The sequence below is a fragment of the Monosiga brevicollis genome, genomic scaffold (genome assembly GCF_000002865.3).
Source record: "Monosiga brevicollis MX1 MONBRscaffold_14 genomic scaffold, whole genome shotgun sequence".
Lineage (NCBI taxonomy): Eukaryota > Choanoflagellata > Craspedida > Salpingoecidae > Monosiga > Monosiga brevicollis.
The window spans coordinates 951429-969256 of record NW_001865051.1 but is presented as its reverse complement, the minus strand read 5'-3'; the positions used below and the strand labels follow the sequence as shown (position 1 = coordinate 969256).

At 53.0% G+C, this 17828-nt stretch overlaps 3 protein-coding genes across 3 annotated transcripts in view; all 3 read right to left on the bottom strand.

The window, feature by feature from the left end:
* Window positions 1–543, bottom strand: part of MONBRDRAFT_32950 (uncharacterized protein) — a gene marked incomplete at its 5' end in the record, with an annotated part of 1953 nt that extends 1410 nt beyond the window's left edge. Inside the window, one exon of the mRNA XM_001746836.1 lies at window positions 42–543. Within this exon, the coding sequence (XP_001746888.1) occupies window positions 42–543 (502 nt within the window). The remainder of the gene's footprint in view (window positions 1–41) is intronic.
* Window positions 544–747: 204 nt separating this feature from the next.
* MONBRDRAFT_32949 (uncharacterized protein) lies at window positions 748–11664 on the bottom strand. Its single transcript, XM_001746835.1, has 27 exons — window positions 11410–11664; window positions 11108–11317; window positions 10835–11016; window positions 10641–10731; window positions 10432–10548; window positions 10082–10188; window positions 9042–9949; window positions 8803–8956; window positions 8625–8763; window positions 8326–8525; window positions 8056–8236; window positions 7000–7925; window positions 6507–6599; window positions 5477–5594; window positions 5040–5249; window positions 4756–4940; window positions 4574–4664; window positions 4386–4502; window positions 4227–4276; window positions 4001–4123; window positions 3034–3917; window positions 2779–2932; window positions 2558–2666; window positions 2250–2449; window positions 1957–2143; window positions 1067–1855; window positions 748–897 (listed from the first exon to the last, which is right to left on the bottom strand). Exons 1-27 carry the CDS (start codon window positions 11534–11536, stop codon window positions 764–766), a joined length of 6786 nt encoding a protein of 2261 aa, XP_001746887.1. The 5' UTR covers window positions 11537–11664; the 3' UTR covers window positions 748–763.
* Window positions 11665–12914: 1250 nt separating this feature from the next.
* On the bottom strand, window positions 12915–17503 carry MONBRDRAFT_26544 (uncharacterized protein; the record flags this gene model as incomplete). Its single annotated transcript, XM_001746834.1, has 13 exons — window positions 12915–13873; window positions 14004–14190; window positions 14285–14484; window positions 14556–14664; window positions 14750–14903; window positions 15006–15910; window positions 15997–16119; window positions 16216–16253; window positions 16346–16462; window positions 16540–16630; window positions 16731–16915; window positions 17022–17231; window positions 17320–17503. The coding sequence occupies 13 exons, from the start codon at window positions 17501–17503 to the stop codon at window positions 12915–12917; spliced, it is 3462 nt and encodes a 1153-aa protein (XP_001746886.1).
* Between the last annotated feature and the right edge of the window lie 325 nt (window positions 17504–17828).

Sequence of the window (17828 nt, the reverse complement as noted above, 5' to 3'; positions counted from 1 at the left end):
GAGAGAGAGAGAGAGAGAGAGAGAGAGAGAGAGAGAGAGACAGAGACAGAGAGACAGAGACAGAGAGAGAGAGACCGACAGACAGACAGAGAGAGACAGACAGACAGACAGACAGAGACAGACAGACAGACAGACAGACAGACAGACAGACAGACAGACAGACAGACAGACAGACAGACAGACAGACAGACAGAGACAGACAGAGACAGACAGACAGACAGAGACAGACAGAGACAGACAGACAGACAGAGACAGACAGAGAGACAGACAGAGACAGACAGAGACAGACAGACAGACAGAGACAGACAGAGACAGACAGACAGAGAGACAGAGAGAGAGACAGAGAGAGACAGAGAGAGACAGAGAGAGACAGAGAGAGACAGAGAGAGACAGAGAGAGACAGAGAGACAGAGAGAGACAGAGAGAGACAGAGAGAGACAGAGAGAGACAGAGAGAGACAATTGGCATCAAGATGTGAATTGCCTCAAAAGCCAGGCGGCCTGCCCACACCAGCGAAATACAATGTGTCATGTACATCAACATGTACACGCAGGGAAAGGATCGCGTTGCCCCAGTTGCCCCGAGTGGATCAAGCCGTTGTCGATAAATGTGCCAAGTTGCTTCCATCGACCGAGACGGACATACAGCCAGAGAGACAAAGCGATCTGGAGATGCCATGTACATCCCAACCTCCTTCGAAGCACCATCTCATCCGATCATGTTGTGCATGGCACTGAGTGCTTTCATCAATCGTCAAGTGCATTCAATTTCGAGAATGAGAGAGAGAGACAGAGAGAGAGAGAGAGAGAGAGAGAGAGAGAGAGAGAGAGAGAGAGAGACGATACCAAGCGTGCGCGGTTAGAAATATATCCCAGAGCTCACTCTGGAGCTTGGGGCCTACAAGGCTGGGTAAAATGGTCGATTACGAAGACAGTCATCGTTTAAATCATGCTCGTCTCGCCGAGCTCATTGACTTCAGGCAGCACCTTGCTTTCGGGTGCTTCCTTGGACCCGTCGATGTCAATGGTGACATCTTCAAAGCGCACAAGGTTGCGCGAGCCCACACTTGCGCGGGGTTTGGCGCGTGCCGAAGTGGCCGAAGATCGACGGCGGTTTTTGCTCGACACATTGTCGAGAATTACGCTCACAGAGTCAATCTTGCTATCGTCCGCTTCCTTCAGGTATTGCACGCTGGAGACGCGACTGGCCATACTGGCCACCGAAAAGGCACTCACGTGTGAGCGGCGCTTGTTCTTGGCTGCAGCCTCAGCCTCCATCGTGTCGGGGGCCTGGTTCAGCCAGAACGTCTGCATCTTGCCCAAGCCCTTGATCGTCACGATCGGGTTGCGCTTGATCACTTTGAGTGAAGCATCCTGCTTCTGCACCAACGCCGCCGCCTCCGGTGAAATGTGAATGCAGTTTCGCACGCTGTTGCTCTCCATTCGCGACGCACAGTTCACAGTCGATCCGAACAGACAGAATCGCGGCGTCAGCGTTCCCACCACATTGCTCACAACAGGTCCGCTGTGGAAGCCCACACGAATGTCAATGTGGTCGCCATCCGGCTCGTCCTCCAGAATCGGAATGGCGTTGGCGGCTTCCATAGCGTCCATTGCAAACCGCGCCACCCGCGCTGCATGATCCAGCTGTGTCGTAAACAGGTTGCCCACGCACATGTACGCGTCCCCAATCGTCTCAATCTTGTACAGTCCGTGCTTGTCGCAAAGGGCATCAAACACGGTGTAGAGACGGTTGAGCATGTTAGACACCTGTACCGGCTCCAGCGTAGCGCTCATGTCCGTAAAGCCACAAATGTCCGAGAAAAAGATGGTCACCTCGGCATGATGTTCCGGCTCTGTGATAAGGCACCCAACGCATGAGAGCAAGGTTTGCATAGATATCAAGAGTGTGAAAGGCAACGACACGGGTACACAAAGGACTTTTAAAGACACATACCGACAGTGCGCCCCTCGCGCAAGGCTGCTGCAATGTGCTTGGGGAAGACCTGCTCCAGGAGCGCATCGTCTTGGAGGGTGGCATGTGTCTTGCGAGAATTGGCCTTCATTTTGCCCTCGAGAGGCTCAGTGCGGCGGAGCAGCTCGATAAATGTAGGACGCGTTTCGGAATCCGTCGAGAGAGCTTCCTACTCAAAGATACGCCCGAAACACAAACCCCTTGTAAGTTGAGATGTAGCTTCAGGTGCGTTTGGCACTTCGCCGTCAAAGTAGCCTCGAGCAAGTTTCACGCACGTTCATCAAGACGGCATATTCGTTGGGCATGTTCGGTGGGGCAGCAGGGCGAAGCTTGCGGCGCAGAATGTTTTGTACCAGGGTCTCCGAGTCGTACTCCACATCATCATAGGGATCCGCGCGAGCAAAGACCTCAAACATGACAATGCCAAAGCTGTACACGTCGCTGGCAAATGAGGTGCTGCCACCCTGCAAAAGCTCTATAAACACACAAAAGCCCCGTAGTCAAAAGAAGACAGGAGGTTAGGTGTGTACATGGCAACTATGGTTACGCTACAGGAAAAGCGGCAATTGAGCATGACACGAACCAGGCGCCATCCAGGCCAGGGTGCCACCCTGCTGGGAGTGTTCATCCGAAAAGGCGGCCATGCCAAAGTCAGACACCTTCACATGGAATTTGCCGTCCACCAAGCAGTTCTGTAATATAGGGCAGGTGCATGTACGATTAGCAAGGATAGGCGAGGGAAGGACATGGTTGCTTTGCTTTGACAAATGCAGTGCCAACGATCACTCAAGCGGACCAACGAACCAAGGCCTTGAGGTCACCGTGAACCAGGTCGGAATTGTGCAAGTAACGCATGCCACTAATAATGTCGTGAAGGGCGTTATAGCGGAAGTCGTCATCCAAATCCATGGCTTCGTTGTGGAGCATGTTGTAGAGAGAGCCCATCTCCATGCATTCCCTGTGATGGGCAAGACGTAAGCAAAAGATGAGGATTTCTGACAGAATGAGATCGACAATCAGCGGCATGCGAAGCATTGTTGAGGCCATTTGCAGACTCACAGCACCATCAGAGGCTCCATGCCTGATTCGACAACGGCGCCCAGCATGCGGCAGATGTTGTCATGCTGCATGCGGCTCAGCAGGCGCATCTCACGGAAAAGTTGGCGACGCGCACGTGTCTCGGCGGAAGGACCAAAAATGCGCACCCACCACGGCTTGGCGGCGCGAGTCGCGTGGGTGGATCGCGCAGCAGAGTGACCATGGCTGCTAAACTCGGCAGCGGCAGCTTCGGCTTCGATGAAAAAGTTTCGCATGCGCAAACGCGCACTGCGATCGCGAGCCCGAGATTGGTTGTGTCCGCCAAAATGGAACCCAGACGAGGTGCTGGCATTGGTGGTGTTGGTGCGTGATGCATGGCGATACTTGTTGCTTTTGTTAACATAAGCACGCTTGACGGCCACCATTTGGCCACGCAGCTTGGCGGCAAGGACCACACCGTAGGAGCCAGCTCCCAGCACCTCGGGAGGTTGTTCCAGAATGAGCTCGCTGGGATTGATTTGCCAGATGCCATCTGCCTTGAGATGTTGGCGGTGAACCAGGTACAAGATCAGAACGGCAACAAAGACAATGACGGGGCCCAGGATGATGGCGGCTAAGACGCCGAGTGGTTGGCAGACGCCAATGACCTTGATGGCACCGTTGCTGCAAGTACAAGAGCCATCGATCGAGTACGTCTCCAACTCTCCACAAGCTCTGATGCAGGGCCTGCACACGCAGGTGTAGTTGTAGCCGGGACGATAGGGGCATGAATAACCCTTGGCGGCACTGCAGGACATGTCTTTGGCCTGCTTGAAACCAAATGGACAGACAATGTCAGTTGAGTCGGAGTTCATGCTGGCACAATTCTTGACGCCGTCGACGGTTTGCAACAAGCTCAAGTCCTCCTGTGGGCACCATCAAAATTGGGACAGCTGTAAGACTGCAATGCAGACAAAAGCAGCTGATAAATTCGACAAGGAGGACGTACAAGCAGATCAATGGTGTTCATGTAGGCCAGGGGAGGGCGCCAATAGCTGAGTGTGGCAGCGTTGGCCTTCTTATAAAACGAGTTGTTGAACTGAAAGAGGGATGCCACAGGACCTTGAATATCCTGCAAAGAACAAGCGAGATTGGAGCCCAAGGCAAGGTTGTCAGGCCTTTGCTACCATCACCAGTAGATGTGCCCACACCTCAAAATCAGAAGCTGAGCAAACCGGCAGTCTTACATTTTCACTCAAATGGGTAATGGCAGACAGGACCCAGTCTAAGAGATTCGTAGCAAGCGCATCGGTTCATAATGAGAAAACAACGCAGCCTCTATGAGAGTGAGTTTGTTCTTGTGCCCCGGCTGCGAGATGCAAAGTACGCCTTACCGCCGTAGAGATCAGTGGAGCAACGAAACGGATATGGGACGCCATTGCGCAGGCGATGGTTGTACTCATTAATAAATCGAATATCAGGCGTGTGAATCAGACCGGCCTCGACCATTTCTAAGACAAGAACGTGATCAACGTGAGATAAGCATAATCGGTCTGCTCATAATTTTTTTTTTTGTTCTTACCTTCGATGATACCACTCTGCACAAAACCAACGTCGGCGGTGCCATTGAGGACCTCCCAGACGACTTGAAAAAAATTTCCAGTAAAGATAACCTAATCATTCACAGACCGAGAAAGAGGCCATGAGGAAAGGATGCGGGTGTGCAGCAGAGCAGCTTGAGGATCGTTAGACTGCGTTGCGTACCTCGGGGACCTCGTCGAAGAGTATCATGCCAGCACGGTACATTTCGTAGCGCTGGGCTTGAAATCCAAAGAGGGAATCAAAGCCCATAGCAGCCACCGTCTTGCCCTTGATGTCTTCGATTGTTTTGATGTTCTTGAGCTCGTGGCGAGTGAAGATGACGCCAGCAGAGTCGGACACATCCACGCCTGAATCCACACGAGCCGAGTTATGGGCAAGAATCAAAAGAGTGGAATACATAATAAATCATTAAAAACAAAAAAGCCCCAAAAAAAGAAAAGGCGTACCATTGAATCGGCGCACAATGGTTGCCACAGGGGCAATGTTGTACTCAGCAGCCATGCAGCCAAAGAGATCGCTTGGTGTAAAGGCAAGATCAATCTTGCCCACACGGGCCAGCTCACGGACTTCTGTGGCAGTGCCAATCACGTATTTGGGTTCGATGTTGAGAAGATACATAGTGGCATCGATGTCCTTGCGTGCAATGTGGTAGCCAACTGAATAGAGGGAAGGAGGAGAAAAAAAGCAACATCAGCAGCGTCAGCTGATTGAGCCGATGATTGGCAGTGGGTAGCAGTGGGCAGGAGATGACGCACAGTTATCGACCATGCCAATACGGGGCCGTGAGCCGTTGACCGAAATCAGGGCGGCTTCCAAAGGCCCAACGAGGGCCGCGATGGCAAAGGCCATCAGCAGGTGACGTGAGGTCATAGCCCCGGTTCACGCAAGATGAAGAAACGGCGGCGAGAGAGAAGCGTGTTGTTGTTGTCGTTGTAGAAGTAATAGGAGTAGTAGTAGTAGTAGTAGTAGTAGTAGTAGTAGTAGTAGTAGTTGTAGTTGTTCTGAGAGGAAGGGCGCGATGGAGAAAAATGCCCGATGTTGAACGCGGGCGCGGCCAACAGCCAAGATCTCAGGGTGCGGTGCGGGCGAGGGGCTTCTTACTGCCCAGCTCATTGTGGGGCAGGAAGGGGTGATTCGAACTAGCCAAACATACCACCACGACGCTGGGAGGGGTTCGCTGAAAACCAACTCACTGACACAGGACGAATCGAACCTTTTTGCGCAAGCCCACAATGATCAGTAAACCCCGCTTTCGCTTCGCTCCCCCCCTCCGCCCCCCGGCTCTCCGCTTCAACATCACCCAGCCCGACCAGCCCCCATCATGGGCACCAGCCCCCCCAACATCATGGCCCTGCCCTGTACATGTACTTGCATGATGGGTTGATGTCTCCGGACATAACGCGGACAGGGTTGGGTCAAATTACGTAAAAGAAAGAGAGAAAAACGGTACAAAGTACTTTGAGCGGACAGGATGACCGTCAGCAGTGTTGTCAAGGTCATGCAACATGCGTGAATATTGAGTTAAGCTTGCATCAAACATTGGAATGAATGTTGTGAACTCACCCACGACGTCCTCACTCGACCTTACTCACACCCAACGCGGTGTGTACCCCAAGACATGGCGTTGGGGACAAACACGCAAGATAGTCGGTCGGTCACGCTGTTTTCGTCGGAATCGACATTGTCATCATGCAAGAGTTTTGGTTGTCACAACTTAAACTTGAAGTTTACATGCATAAACTACCTTTGGTTCGATTAACAAAACAGCAGAAGGTGCAATTCAATCCGATTTTACTGTTCGTTGCGTGTATTTCAGAAGGCATTGGAGGGAGGGGGGGGGGCATCATATCATGCCTGCCTTGTCCCCTCCCTCGCCAGTTAGCATTGGCTCTCCTTGTCCCTCCTCCTCCTACCTCCTTCTCTGCCTTCGGCTGCCAATGCAAGCCAGGACCGTTGTGGGCACTCAAGAGTATCGAAGAGGCAAGCGAATGATGATCGTCTCTTTTCTACCCGGGAATGGTTGGTCTGGCGGCTCAGGGCCTCAAGGTTGGCTGAGTACGGAAGTTGCCATGGGCAGCCTGTCAGAGCGATAAAAAGAGGCACACCTGCACCACACTTGGGTTGGGTTCGAAAGCAAACGGCGCGCAGCTATGGTTGGGCAGGAATCGCAATTGGGTTGGGTCCATTGTTGAGGAGTTCGAAGGCGTCAATTCAATCAGTCAGGTTTGCAAAATGTGAGAGGTCCTTTGCCTCGGATGATATTGACATTGGATAAAACAGGGTGAGCGGGGGGCGCTCTTTGGTCCTCAAGGACTCTTTTGGCAGGGCGTCCCAACATTTCAACAGAACCCCAATTGGACCGTTGATGACATGGTTCTGAAGAAATTGAAAAATCTTACGCTAGACGCTGCTGTCCATAACGAGCTCAATATCCACCACGCTAGCTGCGGTGAGGTCCGTATCCGTCGACTTGGCGCAGCTGCTATCGTCATCAATCTTGAGCGTCACAGCTGATTTGGAAAGGGGTGAGCCGATGAGATGTTGTTGTTCCTTCACCAAAGGCTCGTCGGAAATAATATCCACAGCCACGCTGTCAAACATAACCTGCGGGGCCATGGGCGAAGGAGGGACCACCAAATCCCGAATGTTTGAAGGCCTGCGCGAGTTGGGAACCGAGGCCAGACTGCGCATCGAAGCCACACTGAATTGTGACTTGCGCGATTTGCGATTCACTGGCACTTCCATGCTTGCTTCACTCGGCGGTGCATGTCCTAGCCAGTACGTCTGCATCTTGCCCAGGCCCTTGATCGTCACAACAGGATCACGACGAATCACGTTCAGCGACACATCCTGCTTCTGCACCAGCGCCGCCGCCTCCGGTGACATGTGAATGCAGTTCCGCACGCTGTTGCTCTCCATCCGCGACGCACAGTTCACAGTGGATCCAAACAGACAGAATCGCGGCGTCAGCGTCCCCACCACATTGCTCACAACGGGCCCGCTGTGGAAGCCCACACGAATGTCAATGTGGTCGCCATCCGGCTCGTCCTCCAGGATCGGAATCGCATTGGCCCCCGCCAGCGCATCCATCGCAAACCGCGCCACACGCGCCGCATGATCCGGCTGGGGCGTAAACAGGTTGCCCACGCACATGTACGCGTCCCCAATCGTCTCAATCTTGTACAGTCCGTGCTTGTCGCACAGCTTGTCAAACACCGTGTACAGGCGATCCAGCATGTTGGACACCTGCACCGGCTCCAGGGTAGCGCTCATGTCCGTAAAGCCACAAATGTCCGAGAAGAAGATGGTCACCTCGGCATGGTGCTCCGGCTCTGTGCAAAGGAACGGAACAGAAAAGCGAAAAGACTCAGTGAGGTGAATGTGTGTGGGGTCGAGATGCTTGTCATGCTCTGAGGGCACGCCTTCGTCAGCATGTGCTGCGAAAGAAGCAAGGGCGCGTACCGATAGTTCGGCCCTCGCGGAGGGCCGTGGCAATGTGTTTGGGGAAGACTTGTTCCAACAGGGCGTTGTCCTGAAAGGCACCCTTGCGCGCATTGACCTTCATCTTGCCCTCGAGAGGTTCAATGCGACGCATCAGCTCGATAAAGGTGGGCCGGGTGTCTGGGTCGGAAGCCAATGCCTCCTACGAATTCAACAGAGGGGTGAGATCATGCCAGTGCCAGGCTAAGATCAAGAACATGGCATTCGAAGGAAGACCTCTTGCAAACCTACATTCATGAGGACCGCAAACTCCGGAGGCATGCTGGAAGGTGGCGTTGGGCGTAGCTTTCGGCGCACGATGTTTTGCACAAGCATCTGTGTGTCATACTCCACATCCTCATAGGGATCTTCGCGAGCAAAAATCTCAAACATGACGATGCCAAAGCTGTAAACATCACTTTCAAAGGTGGTAATGCCGCCCTGGAGCAGCTCTGCATATATACCGCATGCGCACGTATTTATTTATATCAGCCGGAAGCGCTATACCGCAATTCTGAAGCGAGAAGCGGAAAAAAAGTCGAGCTACTGACCGGGTGCCATCCATGAAAGTGTGCCGCCGCGCTGGCTATGCTCCGAGGCGAAGCCTGCCATGCCAAAGTCGGACACTTTGACGTGGAATTTGCTGTCCACCAAGCAATTCTGCGGTGTGTTCTGGTCGTGAGCCTTCGTCTATGCCCTCAAACAAGAGTCGAGGTGGCACGCACTTACCAAAGCCTTCAAATCGCCGTGAATAAGATCTGCGTTGTGCAGATATCGCATTCCACTGGTAATGTCATGAAGTGCGTTGTAGCGAAAGTCATCGTCCAGATCCATGGCCTCGTTGTGAAGCATGCTGTATAGTGAGCCCATTTCCATGTACTCCCTGCCACAACAGCACGCGCCAAGCATATGAGATTGCAAACAGGAATGGCTTCAACCCCATCCCCCACGCGGTCCTTAGCACGTACAGAATCATCAAAGGCTCCATGCCCGACTCGACAACGGCGCCCATCATGCGACAAATGTTGTCATGCTGCATGCGGCTCAGCAAGCGCATCTCACGAAAGAGCTGGCGCCGAGCGCGCGTCTCAGCAGAAGGGCCGAACAAACGCTCATACCAAGGGCGTCGAGACATGGTCGTTGCCCGGCCCGATCGATTGGTCGAGCCGTGGGTGCTTCCAAGCTTTTCGGCCACGGCCTCGGCTTCTGCAAACACGTTGCGCACGAGTTGCCGGGCCGTGCGCTCCTTGCTTTTGCCCGTTTGTTGTCGGTGGGAGCGAAAGGGCAAGCCATACGCGTTATTGGTACCACTCTTCATGATGCTTTCGGTGGTCTTGCTGGAGGTTCGAAACTTGCCGTGCTTGCTGACATAAGCACGCTTGACAGCCACCATTTGCCCGCGGAGCTTGGCAGCCAGCACAACACCAAAGGATCCTGAACCCAAGACCTCAGCTGGCTGTTCAATGACCAGCTCACTGGGATCAACTTGCCAAATGCCGTCGGCTTTGAGGCGCTGGCGGTAGAGAAGATACACAATCAAAAGACCCACCAGCAGTGCAATGGGAACAATGACTTGCACAATGAAGACGCCAAGCTCGAAACAAGAGGCGCCGACTCGCACGAAGCCGGTTTTGCAACGGCACGTTCCGTCCATGGTGTAGGTTTCGTCGGAGGGACAAATCTGGACACAAGGTTCACAAACACAAGTGTAGTTGAAACCCTCGCGCTCAGGGCAGGAGTACAGGCTTGTGGTGTCACAGGAAACGTCTTTGGCTTGAGTCCAACCAAACGCGCAGACCACGTCTGCCGTGCTCGAGCTCATTTTTTCGCAGCTTTTTTGGTATGACTCATCCTCGACCATGATTGTCAAATCCTCCTGCCAAGGAGGTATCCACAGTACGTGTGCATTGTGAGAACACTATGGCTGATCGACCAGTGTGTTTGTCTTATCAACGCTTTGGTTATCGAGACAACAAGAACAAAGCCAAAGACATGGCCAAGACCTCACCAGCAAGCCCAGCGTATTGATGTACGCGAGGGGTGGGCGGAAATAGCTAATTCCGTTCAAGCCGAGCGCTTCGAAATGACTTGCGTTAAACTCGAAAAGATCCGACACTGCGGTGTGAACCAGCTACTCACATCCAACAAGGCCGGTCAGAGATGCTGGCTTCAAGGGCTGGTTCTGAGGTGCACACATGCTCAAAGACGAGGCCACACGCCTGTACTTGCCTGCTCGGGCAAGTTACCCACGGACGCCAAGACCCATTCTAGGATGAGCAGTAGATATGCATTGGTAAGGTGCAGGTCAAGTTGATACAACCACAAGAAGATTTCAGCGCAAAGACGTTCTGTGCTTACCACCAAATAGACCCGTGGAGCAACGAAAAGGGTAAGCTTCGCCACTAGCAAAACGATGGTTGTACTCGTTGAGAAAGTTGATGTCTGGCGTGAACACAAGACCCTGCTTTACCATGGCTGTGCAACCAGAAGGTTTCATCAAAAGTAGGTTTTTCGAGCAGGCTCCTGGGCTTTTTCAGTTTGGGCGAGTCTACCAGTGGCTAACATACCATCGATCACGCCACTTGTGACAAATCCCACGTCCGCAGTGCCGTTGAGAACCTCCCAAACGACTTGTTCGGCATCGCCGGTGTAAATGACCTAAAAATAAAACAAGAAGATTAAACTTTGAGTCAAAGCTCAGCAGGGCGAGTGCCACCCCTAATATTGTCAAGAAATCCTATCTTCCAGCCAAGGTGTGTACCTGGGGGAACAGCTCATAGACGTTGAGGCCTTGCTTCCAGAGCTCATGGCGTTGAGCTTGAAACCCGAGAAGCGAATCGCGCCCGATGGCAGCCAAGACCCTGCCTTTGAAGTCGTCAATGCTCTTGACACTGCTGTGAATAGAGGTAAACATGACGCCACCCGAATAGGCCACATCCACATCTGTGTCAGTGGCGATCATGGCATGCAAGGGGTGAACCCTAGTGAAGAGAATCATCTGAGTTTGCAAAGAAGAGTCCTCCCGCAAACGGACCGTTGAGGCGGCGCACGACGCCTGCCAAAGGAGTGACACCATACTCGGTGGCCATGCACACGAACAGATCGCTGGGTGTGTAGGTGGCGTCTAGCTTGCCAATGCGGGCGAGGTCTCGGATGGTAGCGTGTGGCGCGACGATGATATCAACGTCGAGGCCCAGCAACTCCATGGTGACTTTCATTTCCTCGACAGCACGCGTGCGCGCATCTATGGAACGCGGGACAAGACCCCGGTGAGGCGCGAGGTGCAAGGCGAGAAATTTCAAATGATCGTGGCATTGTGCTTGGGGCAAGACTTACAGTTATCAAGCAGACCGAGGCGAAAAGGCTGCTTTGTCACCGGTGCCATGGTCGTGGTGACGGTTGAATTTTGGGCAGCTACAATGGCTGTTGCCACGATCACCACCAGGGCAATGCGGGCCAGCATAGCGCTGGTCGATGCTGCGGTTACCGAACAGAAAGCAGCCTTGATCAAAAGATCGGGTGCGCAGTCCTTTGCCAAGCAGCAGGAGCAACCAGCTTGCAAGTTGAGAGTGGCAAGGTGTTGTGTCCACCGAGTCGAGGATAAAAATGCCTTTTTTTCAGGGAGACAATTGACAACCAGTGGCGCTCAGCAACAACGAGGCACACGTTGTTATGATTTGAAACCCAGGGACGAGCCGTTTTTGTTGATGTTCATGCCATGCCATGCCATGCCATGCCACGCTATGCGATGTCATACCATGCGATGCGAGAGTTTGTGTTCACGATGCAACTGACTCGCATGTCAAATTGACAGGGGTTGTTGAGCGGACCCTGCGAGATCGCCCCAATCCAAGATTGAGTGTTGGGACAGTGCTTACATCACTTTCTGACTTCGGCTCACACCTTCATGATTCAACGAAAAGCATCCTTTTTTCTTCTGAACTAGGACACGAACTTTGATTTCGTATTGTCAGCGTAAAACCACACCCACACTCACACACAGACACACACTCAAATGCCACAAATACTCATACACATAACGATTTTGTTGTGAATGGGATTCTGTTGTCTCTTCATGACTTGGCTGTCTTCCACTTCGGCAGAATAGACGGGTGTTCAAGTCTGATGGGCATCATCTCATGCTTGTGATGAAAGCAATTGGACCGGACGCTTGTTCAAGCACAACCAAGTTCAATGTAACCAAAAGGCGATCGGGCAGAAGCCATGACATGACGGCCATGGCTGGTGCAGCGGGCTGGTGCCTCGTTGTGCCTGACACGATTGACCAGCGAACCCAACCACCAGCCAGAAGGCTGGCATCTGGTCTTCTGACCACCCAAGCGACGCGGCTGGGTTACCAGGCCGCACCCTTCTTGATGATTGGGGCAGAACAAGCACGTCAACTCATGATTGCCTGCCACAACAGCCGCCAACAGCACACACGACCCTGTTTTGCGAGACCCTCTTTCATTTAGGGGTCTTTTCTTGCATTTGCAGACGAGGCAGGAGGCGTGCCAAACCTCGTGGCTTCAACAAAAAGAAACATGTTTAACATGATTCAATAGAAAGTGGTCGAACCTCGCTTTTCCCTGATCTAAGGAACGCAAGTTGATAACAGTGCGCGATGGCATGCCAGCCTCGAGATAACATTCATCATACGTCTAAATAATTGTCCATCAACTCGTAATGGCCTGCATTGAAGAGCCGAGACCCAGGTCTCTCTTAAGGTACAAAGACACACATTTACATCGTCGTGTAACACGAAAAAAGCGAAATCTGTCACGCCGTTTCTCCTAAAGACATACGTGGCAGCAATGCAAAATTCTCGTCACGATCACGTCCTAAACAGCTGAGTCACCCATGACTTTGACGTTTTGGTCTGCGGAGACAGGGGCAAGCTGAGTCAGGTTCAGCTTGGGTTCATCAGGCATAATGCTAACGGTTGTGGCCGACTCAGATAGAGAGGACAGTTGCGTTTCGCCGTCATCGGTGTTCGTTTCCGAAGCAGTGTTGGACCTAGCAAGAGCCTCATCCTCATCCTGCCACCCCGCATCCATGTCCACGGCCACTTCATCGAAGATGACATGAGGCGTTTCAGGGATGCGAGCCCGGACGGATGCGGCTGCGTTGGTATCCTGAAGCATGGAAGCACGACGCGAACTACGACGCGAAGCCACGCTCAAAAGTGACTTCCGTGCCGGTTTCGCCGCCTCGGCCTCTTGAGTAGACGGTGCATGCCCCAACCAATACGTCTGCATCTTGCCCAGGCCCTTGATCGTCACAACAGGGTCACGACGAATCACGTTCAGCGACACATCTTGCTTCTGCACCAGCGCTGCCGCCTCCGGTGACATGTGAATGCAGTTCCGCACACTGTTGCTCTCCATCCGCGATGCACAATTCACTGTCGATCCAAACAGACAGAATCGCGGCGTCAACGTCCCCACCACGTTGCTCACAACAGGTCCGCTGTGGAAGCCCACACGAATGTCAATGTGGTCGCCATCCGGCTCGTCCTCCAGAATCGGAATCGCATTGGCCCCCGCCAGCGCATCCATCGCAAACCGCGCCACACGCGCCGCATGATCCGGCTGAGGCGTAAACAGGTTGCCCACGCACATGTACGCGTCCCCAATCGTCTCAATCTTGTACAGTCCGTGCTTGTCGCACAGCTTGTCAAACACCGTGTACAGGCGATCCAGCATGTTGGACACCTGCACCGGCTCCAGGGTAGCGCTCATGTCCGTAAAGCCACAAATGTCCGAGAAGAAGATGGTCACCTCGGCATGGTGCTCCGGCTCTGTGCAAAGGAACGGAACAGAAAAGCGAAAAGACTCAGTGAGGTGAATGTGTGTGGGGTTGAGATGCTTGTCATGCTCTGAGGGCACGCCTTCGTCAGCATGTGCTGCGAAAGAAGCAAGGACGCGTACCGATAGTTCGGCCCTCGCGGAGGGCCGTGGCAATGTGTTTGGGGAAGACTTGTTCCAACAGGGCGTTGTCTTGCAGCATAGCATTGCCCTTGCGCGCATTGATCTTCATCTTGCCTTCGAGGGGCTCAATGCGCCGCAACAATTCCACAAACGTGGGTCGTGTGTCAGGGTCTGCAGCCAAGGATTCCTATTGATGCATTGGTGTAAAAGATGAGCGCGTGTGTACCGCAAATATATCCAGTGTCCAGTGATTCCAGCCGTCGACGCGCGTGCAAACATACGTTCATCAAGACGCTAAACTCCGGGGGCATATTTGATGGTGCCGATGGGCGAAGTTTTCGGCGCACAACATTCTGAGCAAGGGTCTCTGAGTCAAAGTCGGTGTCTTCATATGGGTCCTCACGGGCAAAAATCTCAAACATGACGACGCCAAAGCTATAGACATCACTCGCAAACGAGGTCACGTCCCCCTGCAACAATTCTGTCAATGATGGGCCATGTGAGAACAGGCGTCTTCAGGTCCGCTGATCGCATCCTTGACAGCAAACTCACCTGGTGCCATCCACGCGAGGGTGCCGCCGCGCTGGCTGTGCTCGGAGGCAAAACCTGCCATGCCAAAATCGGATACTTTGACGTGGAATTTGCTGTCAACCAAGCAATTCTGCCGGCGCAAGAACAAAATTGGAATTAGAGGTGGTTATGTCATGGCAATCAAGAGCGCGAGCTCATGGCACAACTTTTCTCACCAGCGCCTTCAAGTCTCCATGAATGAGGTCGGCGTTGTGCAAGTAACGCATTCCACTGGTAATATCGTGGACAGCGTTGTAACGGAATTCGTCGTCCAGATCCATGGCTTCATTGTGGAGCATGCTGTACAAAGACCCCATCTCCATATACTCCCTAACGACAGACCGGTAAGCAGGCGGCATGAGCAGGTGAAACAGCAGGTCCTTCCCCTCTTTCCACTTGTCACAAGCGCGCGAGTCAGCAACAGTAACGTACAAAACCATGAGGGGTTCCATGCCAGACTCAATCACGGCGCCCATCATTCGGCAAATGTTATCGTGTTGCATCCGACTCAGAAGGCGCATCTCACGAAACAATTGGCGACGTGCTAAGGTCTCGGCGGAAGGACCAAACATGCGTTGGTACCATGGACGAGTAGACATGGTGGTGACGCGACCTGATTGAAAGGTAGAGCCATGGCTGGAGCTGGCAACCTTTTCAGCAATAGCTTCAGCCTCCACGAAGACGTTGCGCACATGATGCCGGGTTGTGCGATGTTTGCCCTTGCTTGTGTGACGATGCGAGCGGAAGGGAAGACCCAATGCGTTGTTCGCACTGCCCTTGATCATGCTGTCAGGGGCCTTGCTATCCGTCCGGTATTTTTGACGCTTGTTGACGTAGGCACGTTTAACCGCCACCCTCTGCCCGCGCAACTTGGCAGCCAGCACAACACCAAACGAGCCAGAGCCGAGAACCTCGGTGGGCTGTTCCAAGACGAGCTCGTGGGCTTCGATCTGCCAGATCCCATCGGCTTTCAGGCGCTGCCGATGCATTAGATACGCAACCAGCAGCACCACGAGAAACACCAATGGCACCAACAGCTCGGCAATGAAGACGCCCATGGGCTGGCACGTGGAGCCTAAGCGAACAAATCCCGCTTTGCACCGGCAGTTCCCGTTGGGGGTATACACCTCATCCGAGCTGCAGACTTTGACACAAGGCTCACAGACGCAAGAGTAGTTGATGTCACCACGATCAGGGCACGTGTACTTGGTGGAGCTCTGGCATGAAACGTCAGCGGCCTGGGCCCAACCAAAAGCGCAAACAACGTCCTCGATGTCGGAGCTCAAACTGTCGCAACTCTTGCTGACGCCATCGTCGATCATAATTGTCAGGTCCTCCTGCCGGGGTGGCGCACGTGCGTGTCAAATACGTGTGAACAAGAAGAACAAAAAAATAGTGTGGACCACGTTACTCGTCGACTGACCAGCAAATCAAGCGTATTGATGTAGGCCAGAGGGGGGCGAAAATAGCTGATGCTAGGTAAGCCGACTCGGACGAAATCTGTGTTATCAAACTCCAGAAGCTGTGCCACTGCGGTGTGAATCACCTAGAGGATAGGAAATGGACAAGGGCTATGAGAATGATGAAATGGTCGGCCAATGCCATGCCCGTGTATTTGTGCGATGTCATCAGTCTTTCGCACCAGCTCAGAAAGTTCACCGATCGAGGACAGAACCCATTCTAGGAGGAGCGGTGATTACAATGGCAAAGGCGAGAGTGAGCTACAAGTCTTTGGTGATTGTCGCTCAGGCACAGGTGCTCAAAGTTCTAACCGCCATAGAGATCGGTGGAGCAGCGGAAAGGATAAGCATCGCCGTTGCGCAATCGATGATTATATTCGTTGATAAAGTGGATGTCGGGATCGTAGACAAGCCCTCGCTTGATCATGCCTGAGGCACCGTACAGTGCGCCGTTGTCAGAGGTGAATGCTATGTTGCAATTCTTGCCATCGGAAACTCAAACTTACTTTCAATCACACCGCTTTTGACAAAGCCGACGTCGGCCACACCGTTCAACACTTCCCACACCACTTGTTCCGCATCACCCGTGTAAATGACCTGGTTGTCAAAACCACAAGCAAGCATAAGATTGGATTGTTACGTGATCGAGCATGGCAATGAAATGTGATGTGTTTGTCTCATGCCACATGGAGGATACCTGTGGAAAGAGGTCGTAGACGTTGTAATCATTGCGAAGGAGTTCTTGGCGTTGGGCTTGAAACCCCAGGAGAGAGTCACGACCAATAGCAGCCAATATTTTGCCCGCAAAGTCGTCCATAGTCTTCACGGCACTGTTGTTGGAGGCGGCAAACATGACACCGCCAGATCTTGATACATCGATGCCTACTCCAGCCAAAAGATCCAAATTATGAGATAGTCAGCTTCCATGAAAGCCTGAAAGTGGTCGCAATCATTGACAAAGACTCTCTCATCCTTAGCTGGCACGTACCATTCTGACGAAGAACAACGCTGGCCACCGGGGTCGCATCATACTCGGCAGCAAGACAGGCGAAAAAAGAGCTCGAGGAGTACGCCAGGTCGATTTTGCTAATGCGGGCGAGTTCACGAATCTCACGGGCCGTCCCAACTACAAACTCTGGCTCGACATCCAGCAGGCGAAAAGTGGCCTCCATTTCTTTACGAGCCTGGGCATATTCATCTAAAGGTTAAGACAAGGTGACCAACATGAGGGGAGTGCGGGGTTGGACAATAGTGCAACTGTAGTGTGGTGAGGCTTGGGGGCTTACAGTTGTTGACCAGGCCAATAGTAAGAGTCGATTGGGCAGAGGCGTTGGTTGTGGAGAAGCCGGCAGCCGTGGCTGTTGTTGATGCAGGCGTAGCCTGCGCATTAGTAGAGGTTGTGCTTAGCATGAAAGCCATGGCGAGAACATAGGGCAGCGCGTGGCCTGCCGACAGGCAAAGACCTTGCATGGTGGAGATGGTTTAGAAAAAAACAGAACTGCGACGGGTGTGTGTCGGGGGGGCGGTGTGTTGATCACTCTGGCTGTGACCCTGTGAAAAATGCCAGGGATGGAGTTGGGGCAGCACAAGTGATTGGACGATGGCATGGTCCGCTCATGAGAGGGCAGTCCTTGACCTGCTGGGTGGCAGCCGCCAAGGCAGTAAAGGCGTCTGTTGGTGTACAGAAGATCGCAAAACCGGCAACCGGCACAACGCCCAACAATGCGGGTTGTTGTTGGCAAGAAGTGACGTGAGATGGTGGGGTGGCGCTTTTCCAGGCGATCATTTATCTGCG